This window comes from Lepisma saccharinum, chromosome 1 (genome assembly GCF_977018435.1).
Source record: "Lepisma saccharinum chromosome 1, izLepSacc3.1, whole genome shotgun sequence".
NCBI lineage: Eukaryota > Metazoa > Arthropoda > Insecta > Zygentoma > Lepismatidae > Lepisma > Lepisma saccharinum.
Genome location: NC_139229.1, coordinates 95,423,767 through 95,436,066, shown reverse-complemented (window position 1 = coordinate 95,436,066; position 12,300 = coordinate 95,423,767). Strand labels below are relative to the sequence as shown.

At 37.5% G+C, this 12,300-nt stretch overlaps 1 protein-coding gene across 3 annotated transcripts in view; it reads right to left on the bottom strand.

Moving 5' to 3' along the window:
- LOC145998403 (NFX1-type zinc finger-containing protein 1-like) overlaps positions 1–12,300 on the bottom strand; it is a 155,738-nt gene that overhangs the window by 42,883 nt on the left and 100,555 nt on the right. For all 3 annotated transcript variants that reach the window (XM_083134816.1, XM_083134811.1, XM_083134822.1), the window contains exons 8-9: positions 11,136–11,319; positions 970–1,190 (exon numbers count right to left, since the gene is read on the bottom strand). In XM_083134816.1, the coding sequence (XP_082990942.1) occupies positions 970–1,190; positions 11,136–11,319 (405 nt within the window). The remainder of the gene's footprint in view (positions 1–969; positions 1,191–11,135; positions 11,320–12,300) is intronic.

Here is a 12,300-nt window from a genome sequence, read left to right as displayed (position 1 = left end):
ACGGAATTTAAATACAACTTCTTTGTCAACTCTGAAGGTATTTAAACATGATGTCAGTGGGTTAAAAACAGTAAAAATATGTTGTTACTCTCGATCACTCACAAAGTCATCCATTACTGGGAACCCTTTTCTTCGGACGTGCTTTACCTCACAAGTGTCACTCACAAAATTGTAACAACCAACAGAAAGGCCATAAACTTTCATGCATTATGTGAGCGTGTTGATGTAGAATTTCACAATTATACTTGAAAGAAACAAGCACACAAACTATTTTGTGGATCTGGATGCACTAAATTCTTGTAATCATCCGCCGAACTTGTCCCCCCCCCCCTTTCTTTTCCGCAGTAAGCATGGTTCAGCAACCAATGCACAGAAGAGTAGGCTGACTCTGTTACGAGTCAACCCCCCTTCTAAAAACTTTTTGCTAAAACTAGCAATGCACAGTGCACATAGTTTTGAAGAATAAACCAATAATGGCCAAAAGTGCACAGTGTTGCATCCTGCACAGATTAAATACTACAAAATTACTTTTCCATGCCGAATTCTCACACGAATAGGGATTTCTAAATTAGCCCCCGGAACGAGCATAAAATCTCCCGCACCATTCACGTGCTCCTAATAGCACAGAAATGTGCACTCGCAGCAAGCATTAACAATGCACGTCAGGGTCAATGATGATTTTGTCATACAAGTATGGCTGTTTATTAGCTTACAAAAGTTAGCATAGGAATTTATCAACTAAAAGTAGTCAGAAATTGCACTTAAGTGAAACAGTCAAAATTTGCATATTCGTGGTTTTGGTATTGATGCAATGATATATCTTCTTAAAAATCATATTTTCCGTTAAATTTTTTTCCTGACTTGAATTTTTTCTCAGTCCTGCCAAAAATGTTGGATTGGAAATTTAATGAACATGGTTTATTATTTCTGTACTTACTACAGACTTAAAATCTATTAAAAAGAACTCACCTGGCACCTTCTTCACCTTCATCTCCAAGTAGTTGAAATTCTGTAAGTTCTTCATTATCACACTCTCTACACAGAGGGGGGCAAGGTTCTCCACAAAAACCGACACAATCATGCTTGCATCTGAGCTTCTTTTTACATGGTTCATTGCATGGTGGCCTGTCACACTGCTCATAGCAGAATTTGGTGCATTCATGATGATTGCACTTCCACTCACACTTTTCCTGAAAGCAGTAATAAATGTATTTGCAGTAACTCTGTGTATGTTGTCATGGAAACAAACAAGCATCAAAACAATTGCTCCCTTCATCAAAAGACATTTATTTCTAGTTTAGTTTGATTAACTGTAGTTGATTAAAGATACAGTTATAACTAAAAATAATGTCTGATGAAGGGAGTATGTGTTCTCCTGAAACATCACAATGAAAAACTGTGTTTTTAAGCTTGCAATAACCTTAGATTTCAAGAGAAATAATTATATAATGCAAGCAATGCATACATACAAGAAAAATTAAAGATATAACTCTTGCACCTGTTAAAAGTTTCTTTTCATACAACAATTCATTTCTGCAATGGCCTCTCTACTAGGGGTGATCAAAAATATCAATTCCGGATAGTAAAAAATCTGGATTTGGCCATCCCTAGTCTCTAGGATATATGATACACTACAAGAAAATAGATTGTGGTAATTTGTGGAGCAATGATTGAAAAATTCACCTACCAAGTCAACTTCTTGAGATGTAAAGTCAAAAACTTATTAATCTTCCGTCCTCCACATCCTCATATTAACACAAATGTCCCGCATGCAGCACTTAGTGCCACTCCATCAAAACCAATGTTATTTACGTGAATTATTGATGCAAATCGATATTGATTTATACTGGAAATCAGGCGAAATATATATGAACGCAATCATGCACATTTCGGACATTTTTATTAGCTGTTTTAATAAAATTAAAAAAATGAGAAAAGTGTCTCAGAATTACAAGCTTACACTCTTGAACCAAACGCATCAAAATTTTATTCTATAAATAATAAAAAATTACCATTTAATGAAGGGACTAAAATATGAACTCACCATTCAAAAAATTTGCTGGGCTCAGAAAGGAATTATTTGTTCCAAAATTTTCAGTCAATATCTTACTGACTCGCAGTAAAGACAATCAAATGTTTTACAACTCAAGGAAACTTACAAAATATTTTTAAAATGTTCAAATCTCAACTCAATGTTTCTCCTACTTTTACGAGATATACATAAAAAAAGACATACTGACTAAAACCAATGGAACTGAACATTGTCACTTTAATACTGTTATTTTGACAACTCTTACATTTTGTATGGGTACTGCAATGGTTTCTGCATACAAATAATTTGTATATCGAACTTCGTACCGTTGTTCTATTCTTCTTATACCTGCCCAATTCATGGCTGGCGTGCTATGATTTAAGGTAGGAAACATTCCTCTGCATGGTACTGAGTGCTGCCAAAGGGGGACCGTTCCAGTACTATGTGGCAGCAATTAAAATGCTATTTCTTGGAAACTACATGTGAGATTTCAGTTCTGTCCTTTTGGTTCATTTGTGTGTGTATATATATGAAGGTATGTAATGACATACTTGAATTACAAAACAATATATCCACTGTTACTATTAACTTGGGGATGTTTGAAAAAGTCCTTTGTTTTCCTCTGAATATTATGGGATAGATCAAATGAAATGGGCTGTAACTCCTTAAACATGGTTTTTTGCTTATGTATTTTACTTTTGCATGTAATAATGAGAACAAAAGAACACTTTAACAACATGTGGCAATTAGGGATCCATTTTAAAAGGCCCAATTTTCAATCTTTTCTGAAAATGAAGACTTTCGAAAATGTTGTGTAATTTCCACTCCCCCCCAAAAAAAAATGGAAACAAGTATCATGCTTGCCTGCAAATTTGATCCATCTAGCACCCATAGAAGCGAAATTCTGGATTTTTTTCTGTAAGCTGGCAACACTGCCGCTTTTATACAATTACAGTATCAGGCTTTTTTTAATGCAACTCTATTGTTGTAGAAATGTACCATTGCTACATACTACAGTTTTCATTTACTTTGATCTTTTGTGGTAGCCACAGGGGTGTGTCGAACATCAAGTTTTGTATAAAAGTTTTATTTTTCTTCATCTTTTTCTTCCTTTCATTACCAGGATATACAATGTATAAATGTCACCTATGTTAGAAGTAATGTCAATCTAGAGGGACGATTATTTCATCTCCCAACGACAATTTCTTCTTGAGCAAGGTTTTTTTTTCTTTCCAGCAAGTTTTGAAAAGCACACACTTGAAAAGTTTCCATCCAATTAGGCTTTACAGATACACAAGAGTCTCTCTGCCAAAGGTTAATTCTAGATTTGCATTAGAAGTCTTTGATTCAGCATGATATGAAATATGGTCCTGTATTTTGAAGTCTCTAACTGGTGAACTTATTCCCTGCAGTATTATTCTATCCAAAAGGGCCAGAAGTGATATTGCTATCATAACCAGTGCACTTGTTATATATGTCCAAAATTTTGCGTTTGCACACAAAACATTTCTGATGCCCATTATCTCACTACAAGACCCATTTACCCTTGAATATGAGCAGTATAAAAGAAATAAAAATCTTGGAGTAAATACCAGGTGGTTATAATTAAACTGACGGTGTTCAGAGTGGTACAGCATGGGGTGTAATGAGCGTAGGAGTCTGAAACTTCATAGAATGCTAATGAAGCAATATATATATATATATATATATATTACTTCCAATTTCCACCACCAGGTTAACATATGGTGCTGTAACCAGTCAGAACATGGACATTTCCATAACTCTGACGTCAGTATGTTATTCCGACATCAGTGGCATTGCATAACCATTGTCTGAGCTCCCTGGTTGTTGTTCGTGACACTTGTGATGATTCCTTTTGTGATGTGAATGTTTGTTGAAATTTAAAAAGGTTGAATTTGTTCGTGTAAAACACAATCGCTATTCAGGGTGGCTACAAACAAGCAGAAATGAAATTCCCTGACTTTTCCAGGTTTTCCAGGACAAAATTTACATTTTTCCCTGACAATTACAAACTAAACAAAATCGATGTTTTTGCAAATGGAAATAATAAACTCATACAGATCCACGTATGGTTTTGTTAAGTACCAATATTATCTTCTACGAAATTGACTTAATTTCTCTAGTCTCTATGATTTGAATTCAAACTGCAAAATAGTGAAGTTGGAAAATTATTACAATTCACAAGCTACGGAAGGATTATGGAATTTTGTCATACGCAGTAAGTTTAAAATAAAATACTTGATTATTTTTAAAGTTACTACTAAATGAGATTAGAGTGAAGAGAGATTGATTAAGAAATACAATTTGTAATTTATCAGTCTCCTTATACATTCTCGGTATTATATGTTGATATTTTCACTGAGGTTTGGAACCCTCTGCTTTCAAGAATCATGAGTGCGGACTCTCTTTTCTCTGTAAAGCAAACAACTTAACTCTTGCATATAAGTGAAACAATTGAATGGAACAAAATAAAGTGTCATATTTCCTTACATTATCAATGGGATTTCTGCTTCAGTACAGTATATCCAAGTGAAGTACTCTGAAACTGACAACATGCAGTTATACCATTAATGCTGACGAAAAGGGTATGTAAGTATTAGAAATTTAACGCTAGGAATTTATAGAATTGCATTGTATAGGTACCTGATTTAGCTAACTACACTTAAAACAGGAAAACACTAATAATAAAAGCTTCTGAAAGTTCATATACGAGGGGCATCCTGAAAAAGAGCTCCAATGGTGCCTATACACAGCACTAGTGGTCGGAGAGTGACACACACACATGCAGGCAGGAAGAAGTGGCATGTAGCTGTAATCTGGTACAGTTGCAATGTAGCCGTTTTAGGACAGTTCTAGGTTAAAGATTGCAGCTCTCACACAGTCTCCCACCGACTGCGATGTAGCCTACATTGCATGCTCAGAATTTGGCACAGAGCCATGAGCAATTGTGTGAGGCGTGCTAACCGGGCGTCGTGAGTGATAGTATGGTCAGATGATGGTGCAGACAATTTACGGAAAGCCAATCGAATGTGCACAACCCCATACAGCTGAGTACACATGGGCCCTTTGCATCACTTCAGGTGAGAGATCTTGGACCACTCCCTGAACAGCCCTGGCCTTGAATGTACCGACTTTCATCTCTTTGCTTAACTGAAGAGGTTTCTGGCAGGGCAAGGATTTGACAGCTACACTGCGGTAGAGATAGTTCCAGTCTTTGCTGTCAGACACATATACCATGGACATACAAAATTTAGTGCCATGCTACGACAAATGCCAGAACAACGGTGGTGATTATGCCGAAAATTAGGTTAGGACTCACTGTTACGAATGCAATAAATTACAACTGATATAATTGTTTTATTTATACCTAATCGGCAGACTCTTTGATATTTTGTTATTTTTTTTTCAAATTGGTGTATTTTCTTATTTTTTATTTTTTACTATACGGTGTTATTTTTCCCAAAATTCACATTTTCATTTTAGCGCATTTTCTGGCAAATATCTGAATTATACCTTCATGGTGTTTTAAAGCTACTGTTTCAAATTGTAAGTCACATGGCTTACGCCTCTTCGTGAGAGTTTGATATCTTGAAAGTTATTTTGGGAAAGTTATTTTCCATACCCCTTTTTTTAATTTTAAGGTAAGAGTTTTAGATAATGGAATTTTCCCCGTATATACTGAAGGGTGGATAACGACCATAAGTGGCGACGCACCCAAAAAATTGAAATCAAACAATCTCACGTGACAGATACCGATATATTATGGCACCAAAAATTGGCATTATCTTTCTTTGACTTGTTAGTGTTACGTTTCCCAAAATTCGCATTTTTGTTTTAGAACATTTACCTGCCACATATACTGAAACTTAATACTCCATTGTGCTTTTAAACTATTATTTTAAATTGTAGGTCACATGGTCTTACGTATTTTCGTGACAGTTTGATATGTTGGAACAGGTTTTTGAGGAAGTAAAAGTAAAGTGCTCCCCTGCACTTTGCCATGAAGGTGTATAGGGGTGTGGAGTTAGGGTCCCACACTTTCTTGAACACGGCTGAAGGTGGGGGTGATGTGATCAGCATCACGCTCCTGGCTACATTTATCCCTCAAAGTTTCCTCAAGGTACTAGCTTCATATGATGCTGGGTGGGTGCCGGAGCAGTTTGAATAGGTGGAAAACATCCAGGTTCTCCCCTGCAGGGGATAAACTCCGGGTCTCTCGCATAGTAGTCAGATGCCCTAACGACTGAGCTCCATTATTTCTCGCTCAACAAATGCCGATGATGCGCACTTAGCTTGGTAATTCAAAACATATCTCGTGCGACAAATACGAAGATGTGGCTCTCGTGTGACAGTAGATACGCACTCGATCTCCTGTTAGAACCCTGCCACTTTGCTCTGTGATGCAAATGGTTTCGATAGAAGTTGAAAAAATCGTGGGAAATACATGATTTAATGTGGCTGTCGGAATTATTTCATGTACGTATAACTCTATAGTTTACTCTTGAGTAAAATGTTGGAAAACTTGCATGTTCTATGTACACAAACATGGCCTAGAAAAGACAAGAATGTTGGATTTCATGGAATTTGTCATTGTTTTAGGACATTTCTTTAAAAAACATCGCTAAAAATGCCAACAATTCGCATTTTATGCCAAATTCGCATTATTTCGATATTTCGAACGGGCAAAAAATGTGTCCAGACATCACTGCACATTCCTAAACATAACTTCGCAGCAATTATCAGTTTTCACGGTTTTGGCGTTTGCGGTTCCCTACTAATCGGAAATTACTTTCTGGCCACCCCTTGTATAAATCAGTAGATGGAAAGTGAAAATTTAGCAGGCTGGCAGAGAAAAGTTAATTCTTGAAGAAAGTGGTTTGCTTTTATGATTGAATGATTCTAGTAAATATGATATTAAAATATTTACGTATTTATTGTTAGTATTTTATTTCATAATATTGGACATGAACTTCACTCAGTGAGAGATTAATGACCATCTCTCAGGAGTTTAAACAGACAGGACAGAGAGTGGCGTTAATTTCATTGCAATACTAGTGTTGCAGTATATTTGAGGTTGCGAGCATGCACTTGCCAATTTTTATAACGTTCACCAATGCAGATTTATGTTTCACTTTTTCGTGATAGTATTCAATATATATCCCGTTTGGTTGGATTCTTCTTGATATCTAAAAATAGTGCAATGTCATTGTAAACGTATGTTAACTTGTGCGAAACCAGTAATACGTCAGGATGATGATGCTTACCTTCGTAAGCACTGCTACATTAAATAAGGTGAAGTGAGCCAGAAGAGTAATAACATTAATAACATTCCAGCAGCATATTTTCAGTCTAACGCTCTTCTTGTTTATGCATGCGATTTTTGTTAGATGTTGCAGTCCATGCAATTTCTGTTGCATGTTGTAGTGAGATACTTTGTCGGGTGGCGATATTCGACAAAAATACTATGTATCACTAGAACCTATTTTCTTTCCATGTTCCTTCAGTTTGCCCAACAAAATGCCTTACTATCGGACGGCGCCACCCGCTCTTATCCCCTCCATCTGTTGACAAGTCCCCCTTACTACTCCCATACAGACAAGAAAAAATGATAATTCAATGCATTTTCCACGTAATATTTAGAGGCTAAAATAAACCTTTACTCCCCCGATGATACTATATGGTATCATCAGAGTAAGGTCGTACTGCCTCGATGATACCATATGGTATCATCGTGCTGATTACGAAATGAATGTGCTTCTTGGACCTTTGTACTCTTATGTTTGGGTGGAAACTTTGACACAGGTCTGGAGAAACCCTGGGAAATTCATATTGATGACCAACCTCGCCCCTCTCCGCAACATATCAATGCCACATTTCCGAACAGAGTTTCACATTTTGGCTCATTATTCAACTTGTATGGCACCCAGGAACATGAAACATGTTTCAATCAATCTCTTTGGAAACGTCCATTCCTTGAAGAGAACACTAAGGTTTGCGCCTTCTCCCCAAAATAGCGGGAGAAGAGGGGCAAACTCCAGATTTTTATGTTGTTTTTTTTTTCATTGAAATTCGGTGGTCGCGCCCCCAGACCCCCTTCCTCGGTTCGGCGTTCTGAATAGTACACGGTTGCATGCTCTGATGTTTTAGCTGCAAAACAAAACTTATCCGAAGTAGATTGCTCCGATAGTGCCCAAGTTGTAACAATTTTCCTCCAAAAATGCAAATTACCAATTTTTCGTAAAAAAAACAATATCACATTTTGGTTTATTATTCAACTTGTATGGCACCCAAGAACATGAAATATGTTTCATTCTCTTGTGAAATGTCCATTCTTTGAAAAAAAATACAAAGTTCGCGCCTTCTCCCCAAAATAGTAGGAGAAGAGGGGGCAAAGTCCAGATTCTTATTTTTTTTTCCATTGAAATTCGGAGGTCGCGACTCCCAAACCCCCTTCCTCGGTTCGGCGTTCTGAGTTGTAGACGGTTGCATGTTATGATGTTTTAGCTGCAAAACAAAACTTATCCGAAGTAGATTGCTCACATAGTGACCGAGTTATAACAATTTTCCTTCAAAAATGCAAATTAACTATTTCGTAAAAAAAAAAATCACATCACACACAACCATTCTCATGCAAGATGGGGCAACACCACATGTTGCTCCCCAAGTGAAAGATTTGCTGCAAGAAACCTAAACTGATGGCCACATCATCTCTAGGCAATTTCCAGATGCGTGGCTTTCCAGGTCCCCCGACCTAAATTCATGTGACTTCTGGTTGTCTATCAGGGACATATTCAGTCTCTGCCTGATCTGAAGGCTAGCATACAATGATGTCGCTCAGATTTCACCAGACATGATGCGAGCAACTGTCGACCATGCAGTGTTACTGATGCAGCATGTTGGGAGGCCATATTGAACAGTTCTTGTAACCATAGTTCCTAATAAACGTGCTAGAACCACTGTTATCATGTGTTTGATCATTCCTGTCTTTTTCCTGTACCCATACCACATTCTGACTGCTTACAGCACCATATTTTAACCAGGTGGCGAGAATTGATTTTTTTTTTTTTTTTTGCATAATTCGCAATTGCATTGCTTCATTAGAATATCTACGAAGTTTCAGACTCATACACTCATTACAGCCCATGCTGTACCACTCTGAACATCGCCAGTTTAATTATAACCACCCAGTGTTTGTTAGTACCATTTTGAGTGTTTTAGTGTCAATAGTTCTTCAGATTGAACTGTATACATTAAGAGAGCTGAAATATTTATTCTGCATTTGGAAAAGCCATCAGTACCTTATCCTAAGGGCCACAGTCACATAGATTGATTGATTTAGTGTACTTTATTTTGCATTCTGGCCACATTTGGCGAATCATGAAGATGAGGATGAATGGTGATTTGCTAGATTGATTTCCTTTATTTTACTTCCCTTCTTGTGCCACTTTTGGCTAATTTGCAAAAATGGGAATGAGAGATGACATGGTGAAATTGATTGGTTGATTTGGTGTTTTAAGTCCACTTTATGCACAGTAAGGCTAATTGGGAATGGACCTACAGTTTAAAGTGTGATCCGAACCACTATGAGCCTCCACCGGGTATCGACCTGGGACCTCTTGATTACAAGGCAATGACGCTACCACTGCACCATGATGAATGGTCACTCACAAACATCCATGCACAGGCCAGGATTCGAACCCGGGACCCCTGGCGGCGTAACGTGATGTGATGGGATGGATGAAGGGACAATCACAAACATACATGGATGCAACACAAACCCCACAGACCTAGGTACAAGTCCAGGTGCAGAGCCTTGTTAGTCTGCAAAATGCAGTCCAGGATGTATCTACATGTACTATGAGGAAGAGAGGTTGACCTTTGGGTGTGACAGAGGGTCACCATTAGCACCCTGCCACAGGTCAAGTGGTCTTCTAACCAAGACTATCTAAATGGATTTCTTATACTAAACATGATAAATGTCACAATTGGCTGAAATTAAAGCATAGTTAGCTAATGTGAGTATACCTAGTTGTTGCTAATTATAAGTATCTGGTATTTTACCTTATAAAACAAATAACTGAAGTTTTTGCTTAAAAAGGTAAAGGTAAAGTGTTCCCCTGTGCTTAGCACCACGCCGTGAAGGCGTATAGGAGGTGTGGGGGTAACGCCCCACACTTTCTTGATCCGGTCGTGAGTAGGGGTGATGTGATCAGCACCACGCCCCTGACCGCCTTTACCCCCCAGGGTTTCCCCCAGGTACCCATGTTATTCGACGCTGGGTGGGCGCCGGGGCCGCTTCCAACCGTTAGATAAGTTCCCGGATTTGAACCGGCCGGGGATCGAACCCGGGACCTTGAGCATGGTAGTCATGCTTAATAAACTTATTGAGCAGTAGGAACTTGTAAACCATTGATAGCCAAGAATCAGGTACTTCGTGCAAATTAAAACTAGTAGTAAATATATTCGAGATGGGCCGATATTAAATTTTGGTCCAATACTGATAAAGTACTGATATAAAATTTACCGATGCCGATAACCGATATTCTACCGGTCCCATATAAAATTAGAAATGGTCCTTGAAGAACCTAAAAAGTTCATTTACCTAATTAATAAAGGTGACTGCAATGCAAAAGAAATTGCATATTTAGACATTTACTTTTTTAGAAAGTAGGGCATGGATATTATCCATAAAATTTACAACAAAATGGCAGAATTTTGCACTAAATTATCACATACTTATCGATATATCAGATCAGTAACATAATCGGTAATTTTACCGATAAACCGATATGCCTATATTGTCCGACACTGAAAGAGTACCGATTAATTGGTCCCATACCTAAAATATATAAAAGAAATAAAGATTGTAAAAAGAAAGGATGCTTGTAAACAGAAATCTCCTAATATGCAACAGAAGAAAATTATATAGTAAAAAAAGGTAAACTTAAAAATCATGCTCCATGGAATTTACTTTTTTAAGTGCAGTCAAGACTTGACCCTACAATCTTAAACCAATGAATTCCATGTACAACACTTGGAGTGTGTTATTTTTGTTATCTAAAATCCCTGATACGGTACTTACTTTGCATTCAACACAAGGTTGACCACACTTTCTTGGACAGCGTATGATTCTGTACTCATGCTGGCATGGTGATGGTTGCTTACATTTCCAATCTCTGCATCTTTTACGTCCATTGTAATGCCTGCATCTGTACTCACACTTTCTGTTGCATGGAGGACACACTTTTGCACATGGAACATTGCAACTGTAACAAAAGGATAGTTATATCTTCAACTTGAGAAATCAACAGAAAGGAAACCACATATGCAAATAATATTAGGAATGGGTCGATATGAAATTTTGGCGAATACCGATAAAGTTTTGATATAAAATTTGCTGATACCGATAACTGATATTCTACTAATCCGATACAAAGTTCCAAATGGTCCTGAAGACCACCTCCTTAATAATGCATGTTTGAGGTGACTGCAGTGCAAAAGATGTTTCATATTTAGACATTTACTTTTTCACAAGTAGGGCATGGAGATTATCCATAAAAATTAGGACAAAATGGCATAATTTTGCACTAAATTATAAGATATTTATAGATATATTGGATCGGTAAAATAACCAGAAATCTTACCAGTACACCAATATGCCTATATTGGCCAATACCAATAGTGTGTCGATTAATCTGTCCCATCCCTAAATAATATGAAAGGCTGAAGAATTTGGAACAATGGCAGACATGTATGTTCATGCTCCATGCTCATATTTTCTCTCTCTCTCTCTCTCTCTCTCTCTCTCTCTCTCTCACTCACTCACTCACTCACTCACTCACTCACTCATGCACTCTCATGATTTAACATGGTCTCTAGGGTACAAGCCAGTGAGTAGGGGATGAAATTTCAGCCCATTACTCTTTTGCCTTATTACCCATTCTAGAACTATATTAAAGCCAGACCAATCCCTCAACTTCAGTCCTTGAATTACTGCTACTTTATCTGTTAGTTCCTTCTGTATTTTAACTTGGCTTTTTGTTCCGGTTTGTAACGTATTACGATATTCTTAGTAAATATCTTTAATTTGTTACAACCTTTCCTTGTGTTGCATCTCAGATACATCTAGTTGCAGCCATGACAACTAGATGGCACTGATTCGAATCTCTTGTTTTGGTACTTGCTGCCGCCTAACGGTATTCCCGTAACTAAAAGTCTGCACATTGAAACAGCTGGATTTGCAATAC